Source organism: Tyto alba, unplaced genomic scaffold (genome assembly GCF_018691265.1).
Source record: "Tyto alba isolate M040663 unplaced genomic scaffold, T.alba_DEE_v4.0 Super-Scaffold_27, whole genome shotgun sequence".
Classification (NCBI taxonomy): Eukaryota; Metazoa; Chordata; class Aves; order Strigiformes; family Tytonidae; genus Tyto; species Tyto alba.
Genome location: NW_024881301.1, coordinates 8,999,075 through 9,016,260, shown reverse-complemented (window position 1 = coordinate 9,016,260; position 17,186 = coordinate 8,999,075). Strand labels below are relative to the sequence as shown.

General features: G+C 42.9%; 1 protein-coding gene across 1 annotated transcript; it reads left to right on the top strand.

Annotated features, from left to right (window-relative positions):
• The first annotated feature begins 5,622 nt into the window (after positions 1–5,622).
• Positions 5,623–15,419, top strand: ENOSF1 (enolase superfamily member 1). Its single transcript, XM_042797858.1, is given in 8 exon segments — positions 5,623–5,691; positions 8,126–8,156; positions 8,583–8,674; positions 9,775–9,808; positions 9,811–9,920; positions 10,546–10,585; positions 14,976–15,141; positions 15,329–15,419. Coding segments are annotated over 8 exon segments (633 nt in total).
• The last annotated feature ends 1,767 nt before the right edge of the window (positions 15,420–17,186 follow it).

The following is a 17,186-nucleotide window of genomic DNA, read 5'->3' as shown; positions in this document are numbered from 1 at the left end:
AAGAGGAGGCGCAAATTCTCACACCTTGCTGAGGAATTTAGGACTAAATTTGAATAACTGATTTGGGCACCATAAGCAGGTCTGGGTACATAACTGCTAAAGGCCAGAATTGTGATTCATCCAATAGCTGTTGTCTTGTGCAGTAGGTACTTGGAGCCTATTTGTGCAAATGCCTAGAAGCGCAGGTTCCTCCACAGCTGCGCATCTTGCCCCTATTTCAGCCGATCCTAATGCGGGAGGAAAACTGCCGCCGACCTTCCGGCACCGCGGGAGGCTGGCAGTCAGTGCAGGGTTGGAGCCCCCCATGATGCGCGTCTCTGGAAGATGCCTTTTTGAGACAGGGTGGGAAGAGACAGTAGATGGGAAGGGGATGGTTGTATCTATTTTTGATATAACGACCTCAATTGTAAAACCTGGGCTCTGCTCAAGAGTCCTGGATGGGTCTCATACAGGGGGTTGGCAGCTGTGAGAGACTGTTCGGAGGTTGCTGTGAGTAGGGAGCAGAACCCACTGCAAGGCTTCACCTGCAGCCACAGCCTTAAGCATTTGCTCACAGACCAGGTTCTTTTTTTTTTTCTCTGCGCTTTTCCCCACTGATACAGGAAGAGTGTTAGCTGGAGAAGCACCAACAGCTTCCCTGCCTCTCCCTTAGCATAGGGGAGGGAAAGGGAGAGAGTGGGACGGAAGGATGGAAGTGAGCAGCTGAGGTACTACGCTTCTTCACTAAGCCAAGGGAAGCATGTTGAAGGGTATGGCATAGCAGACATCATCTGCTCTCCTTCCTGTCATATTTTGAAAAGGAGGTAGAAATCCAGGGGTACTGAGGAGCATTGGTTCCCCTGTGCGCAGTGGAAATGGAGCAAGGTTTAATGCCAAGTGCTGCTTCCGTTCTCTGCGGTGGTTCTGGTCAGCTCACCCTGGCTGGTTCCTAGCAGAGCCCCTTCATGTTAGTGGGGAGTTCCAAATATCATTCTGCTGTCATTTGTGAGAGTAAACCTTGATCAGCTCTTAGGAAAAATAAATGATACAGAAGGCCTAATCAGAGAGATCCTGGTCCTGGGATCCCAAATTGACAGGGATATTTGCCTCTGGAGCTCGGCTCCAGAGCGATGGCATTTCAGACACTGGCAAGTAGCTTAACATTTCCATCCTAGTGGATGTAGGATTTTGTGTTAAGTTTCCCTCCTCTCTATGTGAGTACAGTGTGCCTAGGAGCTAACAGTTCAGGCATTACCCATGGGACCCATGTTGTTTGCTGATCCTACCCTTTGAGCTTATTTCCCTTGATAGTTCTGCATGCAAACGTGCACTTCTTGTAGGTATCACATTGGTTATTTTTCTTCAACATTTTCTTTAAATGTAAAGGCATTTTTTTTGTCAAATTATAATAAACACTCTTGCTGCGGGGTCAGTGTATTCATAGCACTGTGTAATTTCACAGAACACTGTCCATCTTCTCTTAGTATTTCATTTACTATAAGCAAGTAGAAACTTGTGTTGGCCTTTGTGTTGCTTTTGATTTGTTCTTAAAGGAGAGAGGACAGTTACCTAGTTAAACTCAGCAGGGTCTGAGGAACAGACTGGAAATTTAAAAGGGAAAGCTGAATACAAGCACTGCTGATGAATCAGTCATGTCCCAACACTGAAGCTGACTGCTGTGAAAGCATTCCTTTTTTTATCAGAAACCTGCTCCCAGTAGGAGCACTTCACCCCCCTCCTTTGCACCCTGCTGCTAGGTTATTGAGTCTCTAGCTGAGGCTACTGGTAAGTACACACTAGGAAATGGATAGATCTGTGTGTCTTACATTTAGCCTTGAAAATCCATCCCACACATGCTAACAACTCACTTTTTTCCTGGACCTCAGCAGGTGCCAGCCGCTGCATTCACCGTTCATTCAGTACCCCCACATATATTCACATTTGGGGCAGTCTTTCACGGGCTCCATGGCTGATGATCCTTCTCTCGACTTTAGTGTTTGGAAGCACTAGAGCTGCGTTTGTTGGGTAAGAAAGCATTTCTGCTCTTTCAAAAAAAAAGGAAAACTTTCAGGTCAACATAACTCCTATGACAAAGTGAGACAAATAAGGAGAACATCTAATCATTTGACTGCTTCATCATGAAAACAGTGAGGATGGCTCCCTGCTCCTCCAGAAACTGTGGAATACACCACTCAAGGAGATGCTCAAGGTGTATTGTCAAACTGAAAGACCATGCTAGATTGCAGCCCCTGTTCAGTCCTTGCAAGGAGGCCAAGTCTGTGGTTCTGTCCTTACGAAGAGTTCTCAAGAAAAGGCAAGACTGTTGGGTCACATTTCTAAGAGCAGAAGCTGGCAACTAGATGACACATCCCTTCCGTCCTTCAACCCACCTTCCTCTCATCTCAGTTCTAGCCTAGGTGCTCGCTCTTTACCACAACTGACTGGCTTTTATGTCTCCATCATATGGCTGTGCAGTAATAGCATGAACACATACAAGAATTCACAAAATTAAAGTCTAGAAGCCTTTAGCAGCCTTACGTACCATCTTTTTTAATTTTTCTTTTTAATTTTTTTTTTTTTTTTTAATGGAAGGTGCCTGGAAAATTGAGTGGCCTTAATGGAGCAAGGTCAGATCCGTATCACTTTCACTGAAGTTTTGATTTCGTTCTGTGTTACCCTCTTCACTTCTGGGATGGCTCTGTCTTTTGAATTGTTTTATGACTAGCATAAATGTATATTCTTTCCTTTGTGCTAAATGACTACAAGTATAATAGAAACAGTTTCCATATTTACATTTTAATTTTGTGTTATTTGTTAAGGTGACTGCACCAAAATCTGTGTGTTTAAGCTTCTTGCCACCCTTATCAAAGGATTACCATTTGGAATGGGAAATTTTTTTTCCATATGAAACTGAAGTTCAATCAATAGCTTCAGTAGGTTTAAGGTTATAATAAGTAAATTGCTAATAGGCTAAACATAGTCTCTGGTGCCACTGTCATTAGAATGGCCTCAGCCTTTTCAGACTGCTACTAAATGTTTTGAAGAGCAAGTGTGTGTATATTTAGTAATAGATATGCCTCCTCAGTTCAACTGATCATTAAGGTAAGAAGGCGTGACCCTCTCTGCAGTCTGGGGATGACAAATGGCACTCAGAGAGATAGTGGGATGCACGTCCACTTGGACAGGCCAGCCTGCCTTGCACAAATGCTCTTGATTTATTGGCAAAATAGCACAACGCTCATTTGTTTTTTGTCCCAAGACAGACACTGTTATGTCAGGCGACACTCAGAAATCTACTGATACACTGCATCCCTCTTCGGAGTTTCTAAGGCATCTGCCATCTTACCCAACAACCCTTATTCCCTAATATATAGCGTTTCTCACTCTTAAACATTTCACAAGTTAGATCAGTTTCATTATCCCTGCATGACTAACTAAGGCAAGGGGAGAAGAGGTGTTTTGACTCATCCAGGATCAAGTTGAAGACCATGACCAAGCAGCAGCTGGAATCTAGCATTTGGTCTACTGGGAATTTCCTTTCAGATGAGCAGCTTTTAGCATCACCTGCCAACCTTGACTCCTGGCCTTGATCTGGGAGAAATGATTTCCTAAGAAAAGCCTCCTGTAATTTCCCATTATGCCCCACAATGGGCACCTGAGCTACTCCAAAAAAAAACCAGAAAAAGCTGGGTAAACCCTGTGGGCCCCGCACAGCAATTTGGCTGCCACAAAGCCAGTGTATCGATCATTATGTGCAGACAGCATGGAGCCTGAGCTGGGAAACGCTGCCAGCCCCTGGCATGCTCAGCCTGGGGCTAGCCCAGGTGGCCCTGGGGTGCAGCTAGCCACCACGCAGACAGCCCACGTGTGGGTAAGTGCTCGACCTTGGCCTCTGAGGATGGCAGCGACTGTGAGCGGCATCTGCCTTCCCAGCTCGCCGGGCTGCTGCACCTCGGACACCGTGGCAGGCACGGCCAGGCGGGCAGGAGGCTTTTGTTAGGCAAAGCAGTTTGTTACGACAGGACGTGGCTGCAGTGGTGTTCTACGAGCAGTGCCCAGTGAGCATACATGGGAGTTTCTCTGCGGTTCTCGTTGCTCCCTTCTCATACCACGTGTAACTTCCATACATAACTGGTTTTCAGCAGTGCTTTAGAAGAGCTCTCTAGTGCCCTTTCAGCCAGTCAGTGCTCTAGACCACAGAGTGAGCAATTCCTTCTTTGACACTCAAGTCTGGTGTTTCACTAACACTGATGAATATGTCGAAACCCTCTAAGCAATCATCTGAACACCCACAAAACCTGTGACTTGATGATATCACACTTTTTCCTCCTTCAACCTACCTTTGCAATTGTTTCTTACAGAAATGTCTACTTTTTTTTTTTTTTTTTTTAAATCATTTAGCAATCTGGCAAGTATGTACTGAGTTATTTTAAGCATCTTTAAGGATAAATCATTATCTTAAGTCAGCCTAAGACTAGAGTCTGTGGATCACCTGGTCTATTATAATATGTGATGCTGAATATCCTTCCATCATTACGAGTGAAGTGTGCTTGGTATACCCTGCCTAGCTACACAGATGACCTCAGCCACTGTAGTACATGACTCATCACATCCAAGTAAAGTGGGATGGGATGTTCTTCCCACAGTGCAGGTAGGAACAGCAGATAAACTGAGACACAGGCAAGTCAAGTTTCTTGCCAGAATCACACAAAAAGCTTCTTACGAAACTGAGGTTCAGACACTGGTTTCTCAGATCTCAAGCAAATACCCTGAACAAGGGAGAGACCTCACAGAATTAGACTCACAGTCTCATATTTCTGAAGACTCTCTTTATTCCATGCTGCTAAAGAAAATGATGGTTGGCATGAGGCTTCATACTGTGACTATCCTTCCTTCGACACTCAGCAGTTTGCTAGACATGATTTGCATGAGGTTTACCCTAACAAATACCCTTGCTGAGAATATATGTAGATGTTGAGTAGTGGTATGTGAGATTGGAAAAAAAACAGAATTCAGGCTTAGCCCTGGGTCTTGGGGACTTGAAACAGCTGAACCACAACTGCCATTGTCTCACTACTAGAAATAGAATGCCTTATGAGGAAATGAGAAGTTGAATGTGACTGCTAGCACCAAAACAACTCTGGGAGGTACAGCAGTTGTTTGAAAGGGATGGTGTGTAAAGGCTCTCTCATTTATGGAAATGCTGTTTTCCTCAGGGGAGATGTGATCTGACGGCCTCTGTCTCTTTAACAGTGTTCTGGACTGTTGGTCTAGGGTGGTTGTTTTCTTCCTCTGTGGAGTGGGAGGTGATACAGGAGCAACTCTTCATCTTGAAAGGCTTTGTAATTATTCATTTTTTGAGGAAGGAATCAGCATCTGGAAACAGGCAAGTATAACATGAAACATGGCCATGTAACTAAATTGACAGTGGCCACCCAGATCTGGGTGCAAAGTGAATGGTTCCATAGTGATACTTCAAATTCATAGACCAATGGAAAATGTTACTTCTCGAAGTACCTGCAGAGGAAAAGGCCCACAGTCATTCTGTTACAGACACTTGCTGTACCGAGGCAGTAAATTCTGCTGTGCCTTGCAGTCATATGTGCTGTGAAGGCTTTCTTTATTCACATGGTCAATAGAGACATGGGAGAAATTGTCAACAACTTTGGAGGCTTCTACAGAGAGCTCACCAGTGACAGGCAACTCTGCTGGGTAAGACTGGGGGCGCTGTTGTAAAAAGGATAGTAACAAACATTTAAGCTGTGCATTTTCACAAAATATTTCCATTATTATTCTTGGAAATAGGGAACAACATGATTGGTGTTAAGGCAAGCCAGTGTGGAGAGTTCCAGGTGGGTATTTGGTGCAAGTCACATATTTCAGCATCTAGTTCTTTTGTATTTTTTAACCATTATAGATTCCTCCTTTTTTGCAGTACCGGTGACTTTTCCTCTTGCTGTGTTACCAACAATGTTGTCTTTTAATCTCTGGCAAACAAAATATCACTTAACAGAAACAGACATCGGTGAGTATCAAACCACTGTGGATGACACTGGTGGATGTACATTTGTTTGCTCAACAGATTGCACCAGAGAAGGGTGCTGTGAACTTGGCCATAGCTGCACTCTTGAATGCTCTGTGAGCCAAGCAAGAGGGAAAGGTGATGCTCATGGGATCTCAATATAAGAATGCTCAGTAATTCAGAGATTGACTGCTCCTGGTTGCCCTCATTTGCACATCTGGTCTTGATTTTGCAGTAATTTATACATATATTTAGCTTTAAAATATCAAATAAAGTACAGGCATCACCAAGTTCTTGGAGATTGCACACGTTTAATTTTTGCAGGATGGAAAATTGTAGCAACTGCACGCTGCTTAGTGGTGAAATTGGACAGAACATTTCAGAGTAATTTTGTTGGAGCTCTGGCATTTCTGAAAGAAAATATTTTTGCCTAGACCTATTTATCAGGTGTTTTTCTGTACGCCCTTCTCTTGACTTCATCTTTCTTGGAGATGTTAATATTTTAGCCACTTCCCTACTGAATATGCTGTTGATCTGGGAGCCAAATCTCATATACCTAGCATGTTACTGGATAATAAAAATAACTTATTTAGGCAGTGATGTGAGCAGCCAGAAAGGCAGCCTAGTTAGAAGGGGAAATCACTGAACAAAAGATATTATCTGCTCAAAAATACTGACAGAAAAAGAGCTGCCAGCCTGGAACTGCAAGCCCGGAGACTAGGCATGTGAACCATTAAGAAACATCCTTGAAAATTGCATCTGGCTTCTTTGAAGTGCAGGTGGGGTACCTAGAAAACAGAGATATCCACAGATACCACTGATAAGCACGAAACAAGGGACTGTAAGGGCAGTTTATCATGTAAGAAGGTGGAAAGCAGCCTGAAAAAATGAAATTGCTGTGAAAGAACAGAAAACAGTATCATCTATTGGCTGTTACAGGTGAAAAATAGAAATTAACAGCAACTAATGGCTTCTCAATGTCCTACTCCCTCTTACGTCTCTGTGATATAAAAAGGACTTAATTTTTATCCAAAATGGAGCCTCTCTCACTCTGAGAACTTCCTGGTTGAATCCCACACCAACTTTCTTTGAGCTCTTGGGCTCTCCCCAGGGATGCCTCGCTGATACTAGAGTCTGTGATGCAGATCATTTTGGAAGTGGGACTCTGCCTGCAGTGTTATTGGCTCAGACTGTCCTCCCCTCTTTCAGGGATGGTTAGTCCCCCTCTGGGATGTGTTCCCCTCTTTTAGGATGTCTTGGCCCCTTCTGAAAGCTGTCTAATTCACTTCATATTGATATTATATATATTCATACAAGTGATCTATCATAAATATATCTGCTGTTATATTGTTAATAAGTTTGCTTCATTAATGATAAACTGTAGTAATCTGTAATAGTATATAGCTAGTTGGCTGTTGCTCTTATTGGTTGTGCTACAATACTGATTGATGCTATCATTGACTGATATACTATTGACTGATACCATATTATTGATTGCTGATAGTAATTTGTAATAGCCTATGTACATATTCATATATATAAAATATATGAATATATATTCATTCATATTCATTTTATTAATCACTGGTATGCACACAGGGATACTCACAAACATCAAAAGTTTGATAATTGCTGGTTTCTTCTAGAACTTCTGGTTGCCTTGGCTTTGAGGGATACTCTGACACTGTCAGCAGCAGAGGGCCTTTAGCTTCCTTCATAAAACAGCATCCTTATTGCCAGAGAGAGTTGCATGTGCTTGGCTTTCTGTGAAATATTATGAAAGCTCTGAACAGTTTATTGATGTCAGATTTAGTTAATACAGCTGGGATTTATCTTCTGGGAAATATACACCTTGCTATATCTAGAAATAGTGTTGCCGAGTCATAGGATGTTCATACTTGTATTAGAAAAATATATCATATATTACAGTTAGCTGGGTTGATGAGTTTGGTTCAGCTGGATGTTACTAATTTATCTGATCTCATTTTCTGATGGTTTTCTGCTACCTCCCAGAAAGAAACAAAAAGCTTATTCTTATTCTGAAAATGTGTAAATTAATATTATTCTAGACTAAGTGTGGTAGAGTTATCTGGAGAAGTATAATTGATGTAACCTTGCTTACAGTTATGCAGATAGGCCTTGAGAGAGGGCTGGACAACACATAGTAAACACTTGTATTGAGTGTTATTCTTCTGTGTTTTATGTTTTGAAGCGATGGACTAGTTCTTGTCTAACTCCTCCAGGTCAATAATATAGTCAGTGATGACTTTGCTTATGTATATCCCTCAGACACCCCCCTTCTACTACTGCATAATGCTGCATTGCAGGAAAACAGTAATGGTATGGTAAAGCTGAGGGCTAATCACAAATGAAGATAAACGTCTTTCCACTGATTTATGAGAAAAACATTGTTGTTTCATTTTCAGAGTAGGATGAAGTTTACTCACAAGGGAAGAGAAGTAATAAGGAAGTTCTTTCTGTAAGACAGTGTTGTTGAAATTGTAAATTCTGGTTTATGGCCTCCAGTTTACTGCTGCATTAATCATTCAGAAGTAATCTATATGTTGTTCCAAATATGCATCTAGATTCAAAGTAAAGGTGGGTGCAGATCTGCAAGATAATATTTTCAGATTCAGATTTATATGAGAAATGATTAGCCCAGACAAAATAATGGTGAATATCATTTTCTGCTACTATACTATGTTATTTTTCTATTTAAAAACATTAGATGAAATATCTCTTATTATATACATTTCTTGAAAAATACTTTTTTCTTCCTTCTTCAAGTCCCGAATAATGATGACAATAAATGTTGATCTATATCAAGAGAGAGCAGTATTGTACATCACCAAAGTAGACGTATTACTAAGAATTTTATCCTGTATTTCTGTGCCAGATCTTCCATTCAAGTCTGCAGAAGAACCCCACTTCCAGAATTATCTTCTGGAAGATTTAAAGTTCCTTTTATATCTGGGGAGGCTTCCAGAGGAAAGCCTGTTAGTATTTTTTCACCAATGTTTGGTCAAAAACAAAATGGAAAAGAAGTTTCTCAAACTAAAATATTTGAATTAAAAGGAATAATTAGATGGAAATCACACATTTTGATTTGGAAATGTTACTCTGTTGACTGCTATGGGCTGGATTCTTTGCCCCATGTGTTCCCTGACATGCCACAGCTGCTGACCTACTTTGGGTGCTGCAGTGCAGCATAGTTTTCATGGGATGCCATATATCATAAAATGCTGAACGGGGAACTCTGTGAATACAGGATGGCAAGGACCCGAAGAGCCTGAAGAGAAACTGTGGTGTCATTTTCAGATGTTTCACTTTTTGAAGGGAGAAAAATTCTCCCTTGTGTGGGAGAGAAGAGCTGCTTGAGAAACTCATCTTATTTAAAGGACTGCTTTTTTTTTTTTTTTGCAAGAAGCTTTTATGCTGAAAATTTCAGGCAGCCATGTCCATGTTTTAGGGTGCATATGAGTATATGCTGCCAAGATATACTCATTCCCACAGAATACTCTGCTCTATTTCATACAGCTCCTGATCTGCTTGGTTCAAAAATAGTCTGGATATTGCTATAGTCATTGCAACTCAGTGTAAGTGTGGCCAAAAGTACAATACAGACAGAATAGTAATTCCAGTTTTTCATTTCCTTTCTATTTCCTGAATTTCTACTTCATGTCAGTTTTGCAGCTCTCTTTATGAGAGTTTGACAGAAAAAAAAGTCAATAGAATTCTTCAGTGTATTTGATTCTTATTTTCCTTATCCCCAGATGCTGGATGCAAACCAACAATGGGAAATAAAGGAGCAATAGAGTGGATCACTAAACCAGTCGAGTTTAAACCCTCATGGATTAAGGAGCCAGCTTTTCCAGATGAGGATATGTATGTCCAGATGGGATATGCCACCATTTCAAAGGTTGGAGAGCTAATTTTTTTATTTCAGTAATAATACAGTGACTCCAATCAGTACTGCAGTGTAATATTGATACTATTCCTTCACCTATTCCAAGTTCAGGTTGAACTAGTTATTCAGAGTACTGTTAAATGTATTTGCTACAGGACATTGACACACATTCTGCACCTCTATTTCTTTAAGTTTAAAGAAATAGTTTGTTTCTTAAATAAACATGTAAAAGGACAGTAATGCCTGCCTGAGGAAGGCAGCCAACATTTAGTATGAAATGTGAATGGACTTTTTTTTTTAAATGTGTAGTTTCCAGTAAAATAGAGAGTTCAGTCCAGAACTTGTGCTCCCAACACACTATACTTAGCAGCACTGTTGAAATCCCAGATGTACAGTATGCACATTTCTTTACTGCTTCACACACCCTGCTATATAATTCTTTACATTGCTTGTAGAGCAGAGAAAGCAGGAAAAAAAAAATCAATAAAAACTTTTATAACATGTGTTACATTTTCTATAAAATGTGTAGAAAACAGTATGCTGAATCAACTGTTATTCCATCCTTTATGCTACTGAGTAACTCTGTTGGGAATTAAAAAACAGAAGCAAATCTTGAATGTTTGTTATTTCCTTACAGGCCTTAGCACCACTAGGAATTTGTGTGGCAACCAGAGGACATGCTAGTATATGTATAAATGCTTTCGGCTTTTTCCTATTTACTGCTTGTTTAATGCAACTACTGCATGACCTTAGGAGCTGGTGCCAAAACTCCTTTGCATTTCTCACTAAAGTTAAATACTACAGCTAAAAATTACTTGGTATCTATTTCAGATATTCCCTACTAAATTTGCTTCCCTTCACCTTATCTCCCTGGTTCATTCTTCCCACACACAATTTCTGTGAACAATCTGGAAATAACTGATTTTTAAATTATTATTAGGAGAGTAACTGCTAAAACTTCATATTCTCACATCAGCGAGAAATATGAAAGAATACATCCATCATCGTGATTGCCCATATGAAAGGTAGAGAAACAAGGCACAAAGAGTAAGTCCATGCTGCTCCGTGGAGCACACTGCAGTTCCATGAGACAACTTGGATAACATTTGTGCAGAACAATGTAGGCTGGACAATGTGGTCTGCAGAGAGCTGCAGGGCTGCTGAAATTGGTATCCCCTGTAGCCCAGGGATAATTATCACAGCTCCCATTTTGCTCTGTGGTAAGCAACCAGTATTTTTGCTCAGCACAGCAGCACATGTGTACATGTGACCTTGCAGTGGCTGTATGAAGGAGTGGGTTTTAGAGTGGAGAGGTTCCTGGCTCCTCTTGTACTAATTCTATTTGTGCTGCACTAATTCAGCTGTAAAGATCAAAATCCCAGAAAATCATGTTGTTAGCAAGCTGTAGTTCATCCTCTCGGTGGCATCGGGGGCACTGTCAGGGGTGCAGGGAGGGTTGGGGAACCAGGAACTGATAACACATCTGGCAGGACAGGTCTGGGGGCAGCAGCCAGGGTCAGCTGAGAAGGTTGCTAGACAAGGTCATGGTGAGGAGACAGCTCTGAGGGCAGGGTCTGGCCCAGTGACAGGGACCAGGGTCAGACACAGACCAGTGACTGTCAGACTGTCCGTGGTGATGAAGTCAGGACCAGGTCGAGCTGGCCTGTCAGCCTGCAGTTCGGGAACCAGATCAGTGAGGTCTATGGCTTGTGTTCTGGGTTTGAGTGAGTGGTGGGGTTTTTAGTAGCAGGGGAGAAGGCTACAGTGGTGGCTCCTGGGAGAAGCTTCTCAAAGCTCCCCCAGCTCCAACTCAGACCCACCTCTGCACCAAGGTTGAGCCAATCAGTTTCACCTCTGTGATAATGTATTTAAGAAGGGACCTGGGAAGATGAGCTGGACTTGTGAGGAGGAGTTGCAACATCTCCGTGAACACCAAGGTCAGTGGAGGAACGGAGGAAGAAAGGAGGGAGGAGGTGTGCCGGAGCAGAGACCCCCCTGTATCCTGTGGTGAGACAACAGGGCCACCCCCCCACCCCTCCCCGCCACCCATGGAAGTCTACAGGTGAGCAGACACTGATATATGGTCTGTGAGGGGCCTTGTATGGAAAACCTAAGGTGTCTATGCCTGAAGGAGGCCAGGACCCTGTGGGAAGAAGCAGCCCCCACTGTTGTAGTTCGGCACTGGGAGGATTGCAGCATGCAGAGGGGGGGATGTCTCACTCCAGAGCAGCTCAGGAAGGGCTACATCCCATGGCAGGGACACAAGTTGTAGAAAGTTGGTGTCCCACACTGGAGCAGTGAGGGAAGTGCTGCAGCCCCTGGGAGGGAGTTGGAGAAAAGTTTGTGGAGGACTGTCTCCTGTGAGAGGGGGACCATGTTGGAGCAAGGGAAAGAAGCTCCAGAAGCTCCCCCACCACTGAAGATGGAAGAAGCAGCAGCACTGACTGCACCCCCCATTCCCTGTCCCCTGTGCTGCTGGGGGGAGGAGGTAGAGATATTGGGCGCAGAGCTGAGCCTGGGAAGAATGGAGGGGCAGGGGGAAGGTGTTCTCAAGATTTGGTAATGTTTCTCACTGTCCTGCCCTGTCTGTTAAACGTTGTTGTTGTTTGTGTCTGTAATAAATTTATGTTCTTTTTTTCTTCCCCTAATGAGTCTGCCTTTTGCCTGTGACTGTAATGGGTGATTCATCCCTCCCTGTCCTATCTCAAACCCCAAGTCTTTGCTTATTTTCTCCTTCTCGGCACTGGAGGGGAAGGGGGAAGTGAGCAGCTGCATGGTGCTCAGTTGCCCTCTGAGCTCAGACGACGACAGCTTGGCACAGCTGCAATGCAATGGGAGATGGTCACACCTGGGGTAGCTCAGGCAGGGAGTGGGGGCCATGGTCTGAGCTGAGATGGACTCCAAGGGCAGGCGTGAGGGGGGGTGGCCTCCAGTGAGGCTGGACAGGGCCAGCAAGGCCACTCCTGCCCTCACTGACGGCATCTCCCCCCCAAGAGGGACGTGTCCTCCCATCCAACAGAGATCTGGGCTCGGATGAGACTTGCTGAAGCATGATTTAACTACTGTGGGGTGTAGGGGGTCATTTCAGGGGACACAAAGCCAGGGCATGGACAGTGGGGTAGCCCCGTCCCCAAGCCCTGGGCACCTCCCTGGGGACGGGGACGGGCTGAGGCCAGGCCAGGCCTCAGTGTGTGAGTGGGGCTCAGGATCAGGCCTGGGGAGAGGACACAAGGTCAGACACAGCCCAGGGGGTGTCTTGGCAGGGCCACGACAGAGCAGGGACATGGTCAAGAGGCCAGGCTGGGGTGTTGGTCCACGGCCAGACACATGCACAGCTGTACCCCAGCTGGAAGCAGGCACAAACTAAGGCCCATGGGCAGAGGGTGCAGGCCCCCAGTGAGGCTGGTCAGGGTGAGGTCTGCCAGTGCACTCAGTGCCCTGTCTGTCCTTAAGAGGAATTTGGCTGGTATATATGCAGCTATTTTATAAGGTTGAAACCCTTCCTTTCCCCCCAAGGAAACTCATTGCTAGCACTAGTAGTAAGTCACTGCCATTAGCTGTATTGAAATACTTTTCACATGAAATACTTTTAATGAGTCCAAAGACCAGAACTAATTCTCAGATATACCATAAATAGAGAAGTGTCAATAGACAGGCTGGTACCTTTTAGGATACAAATCTCCAACCTAAAGTAAATTGTTTTTTATTGCACTCATCTTTTTGCCAAGTCTTGACACTAAATTTACAGAGCCAAACAATGTGAATTAACAAATTCTCGGTTCTCTGCAGCAACTGGAGACAACAGTGACTGCATTAGCATAGTTTCTCTGCTGCCAGTTTCTTATGCCAAGCCCTGCTATCAACATATTTCATTGTGCTTCTCGCTGTCAGCTGTTGTCTACCAGTAGATAGGACACTTAATTTGGGGAGTGTTCTATAATAAACGTCTATTAGGATGGGCTTGAAGTATTCATTAGTGTAAGTCTTGCTTTACGAAGTAAAGGCCAGTCCTGAATTCTGTCTTTACTTAAAGGTTTGTATAACCTTTATTCTTCTTTCATCATAGCATCTGAGAACCACGTAAGCATTTAATGTATTTATCCACAGAATTCCCCTAAGAATAAGGGGAGTACTATTATCCCTACCACAAATGTGGGAAATTAATCTGAGGCCTGAACTGACCGAACAGCTTAGCCAACCTCCAGACATAAAATCTGTAGCACAGCTATAAATTGAATCCTGACTCTTACCCAGGTATCTTGTCTACAGGGCCATCTCTTATCTGGCTGGACTGGTCTCCAGAAGAAGAAATCATTTCCTACTGCAGAAACAGTGCTATATTCACTTTAGCTGTCTCAAAATGGGAATAGCTCCTCATTCACATAGGCAAGCACATCCCAAAGCTGTGCAGTCCTTAGGATGTTCAAGTGGGGCTAAGACAGTCCAGTCCCCAGTGTACCCCAAGTCCCTGCCTAGAGACATGGTGGGGTGACCAGAGGGGCGTGAGTTGGCTCCTAATGAAGGCTAAATCCTAAACAGATTTTGAGGCAGCCTGTGAGGCAGTTACCTGGAAGAGCTGCCCAATCAGTTTGTGTGGGCATTACATAATGGTTTCACTACAAACTCAGCTGCCTTTGCGTAGGTTCAGCCCCTTTCCTTGCCCTGGAATGGAAAAGGCATTTTCACTTGGCATTTTCACCTCACTTTCACTTAAGCAGTTCAACATCCAGTTAAGGGGCAGTAATTTCCAAACTCATTCTAGTACGACTATGCCCTTTGGCACACAGTGATAATTTTTCAGTGTGCCTCAGTTCATTGTGTCAGGTGTAAGTGCTCTTAATATTACAAGTATAAGCTTATTATTTTTAATATTGGCAACATCCTTGAACTTCACATCATCCAAATTCTCATGTGATCTCATTTAAATGGAGTAATTAAAATAATTTGGATTTATTGAGACACACAGGAGGGACACTGTACAAATGTTTTTTATATGAGTTGCCAGCAGCTCTTGTAATATGTTAATCTGGGAGACTTCAGGTCTTAACTTTTTATTTTTTCCCTTACACTGCCACAACAGAGTGATATTTAAACAGCTCCTTCTACAAGCTAAGGTCTTGAGTTACCTCCAAATGGACAGCTGCAGGCTGGGAAGTGTGAATGAAAATTTGTCTGTGCTGCTGATGGCCAAAATGTTCCAGAGTAAGGCTCTGCAAAATGCAGCAATGAGAAAGTCTTTCTCGCCCCACCCTCCAAGATAGTCTGATTAGTTTCTTCAGCTGTCATGCTTGTGATTTCTGAGCATAAGCTTGCATGCACTGCTCTAATTTTCTTTATTTCATGTCATGCTGTAGGCTGCACCAAAGGGCTTTGGATGTCTTGGTACTAGGCAGTGTCTTTGTCTAGTATGGACTCTGGAGCCTCTGTGAATTAGTCCAGCACTTGATAATATTTGATTATGTCCCAGTACCTGAAAGTCTTGAAAGCAGGTTGTACAAAATACTCCAGTAGCAATTGACTATGGTAATCATTCTTTTTTTTCTTAAAAAGGATATTGCTACATGGTGGTCGCAGCATAGTCTTGTTACTCTAGAAACTCACCTTCCTGTGGGCTACAAAGCGAAGTTAGAAGTGTGGATTGAACTCCAAGCAGATGAACAGTTTGTGGCTTTGATAAAGGTACTTGAAACCTGGGCTGTATTCCATATTCAGACACTTCACAGATGCCAGTCACTATGGTGGCAAACTTACCAAAACAGACTAATTAACAGATGGCTGATCAGGTAGGTGTTTGTCTCAAGATTCAGACACAGTTCCTTCTTTTCTGACCCCTCATCTACCATGACCAGATAACTATTCTTTCTGGTATTGTAATAGGGCCAATTTTTCAACATATCATGACACATCAGAAATAATGTGGGTTATGAAAGCTTGTCTAAGAAGGTAGAACATAGAGGGAGTTGATACTTGAGCAAAGTGGTAAGGAATTTCTTTGCTATCTCCAAGTTGATTGAATTACCCTTGGAAAGTGGGGAAATTATAAAAGGTTGCATCTGTAGGAGGAACGACAGAAGAGAGGAAACTCTTCAAGGCCAAATGGTGAGGCAGAACGAGTGTGGCAGTCAGCAGGGCAAATGGCAAGGACTCAGAAATGCTGTGGATATGCAGATCTGGTAAGGAACTGACTTCTAATGCCACCTGTACAGCTGGGGGTGCGAGGGACAGGGAGCTGCTGGGACAGCTTATTCATCAGGAAGTAAGTTCAAGAACATCCCCTTCTCAGAGTAGGCCTATGGGTTCCTGTCATAGCTTCCCAAAAGGATCTAACAACGTCCCATATTTTGTCTAAAATACTGCTCTGAATACAGCCTGCAGTCATACCTGTCATCTTTGCAGCAGTGAACAGTCTTCATATTCTGCAAATGAAAATTCCTTAAAATTCCTTGAGTACCTCCTGTTTAAGTCTGTATCTTCAAATTCTTTGAATATTCAGATTTTTTGCTTGAAATCATAGAAGTCTCATACACATTAATTTAAAAAATATGTATTTTCACTTTTATGCACATTAAAGTCTGCTGTGTGAACTCTGCTTTTTACATTTTTCTGATCTTCTGAGCAGCATAAACCTTCTTGGACATCAAGGTACAAGCTTCATTTCAACATCTGCTATCGGTAGTAAATTGTGCTGATAAAGGGGAAGAGTGAAGTTGTATCTAATACCTATACTGAAAAACAGTAGCTCTTCCAGAGCTATACGTATTGGTCCATTTAAGCATGCTCTGTATGCCCACACACCTATGTGAGAATAGACCAGTTGTCATGTTTCCTAAAGGTAATACCTAAAAGGATTTTTTAAATTTTCCTTCTGAGGGAACTATCTCCTCTTTAATTTATGAACGGATGTAAATTATTCCCATTCTAAATTCCTATCTTGGCTGGGTATTGCTGTCCTGGTTAACTTCACTGAGACTGCTAATTCTCACTAGTCAAGCCCTGAGGCCAACATTTTGTTTCGCATCCTCTGGCTACACTTGCTAAAATGCCCTGCAGATTCCACCTCATCTGACATGTTACATAAAGTGATTTCCAGCAAAAGGAACTTAACTTGCTAAGTGTAGGCAGAACTGTTAAGTGAATTTGCAACCTAAACTGTTTTCTTGTACTTTACAGGACTGTAAATACACTCAAGAACTTCTAACTTATAAAAGTATGCACATGGTAAGAAGTTGCTGACAATCTACAACTGGGAGGTATCATTAATACAGATGATACCTGGAA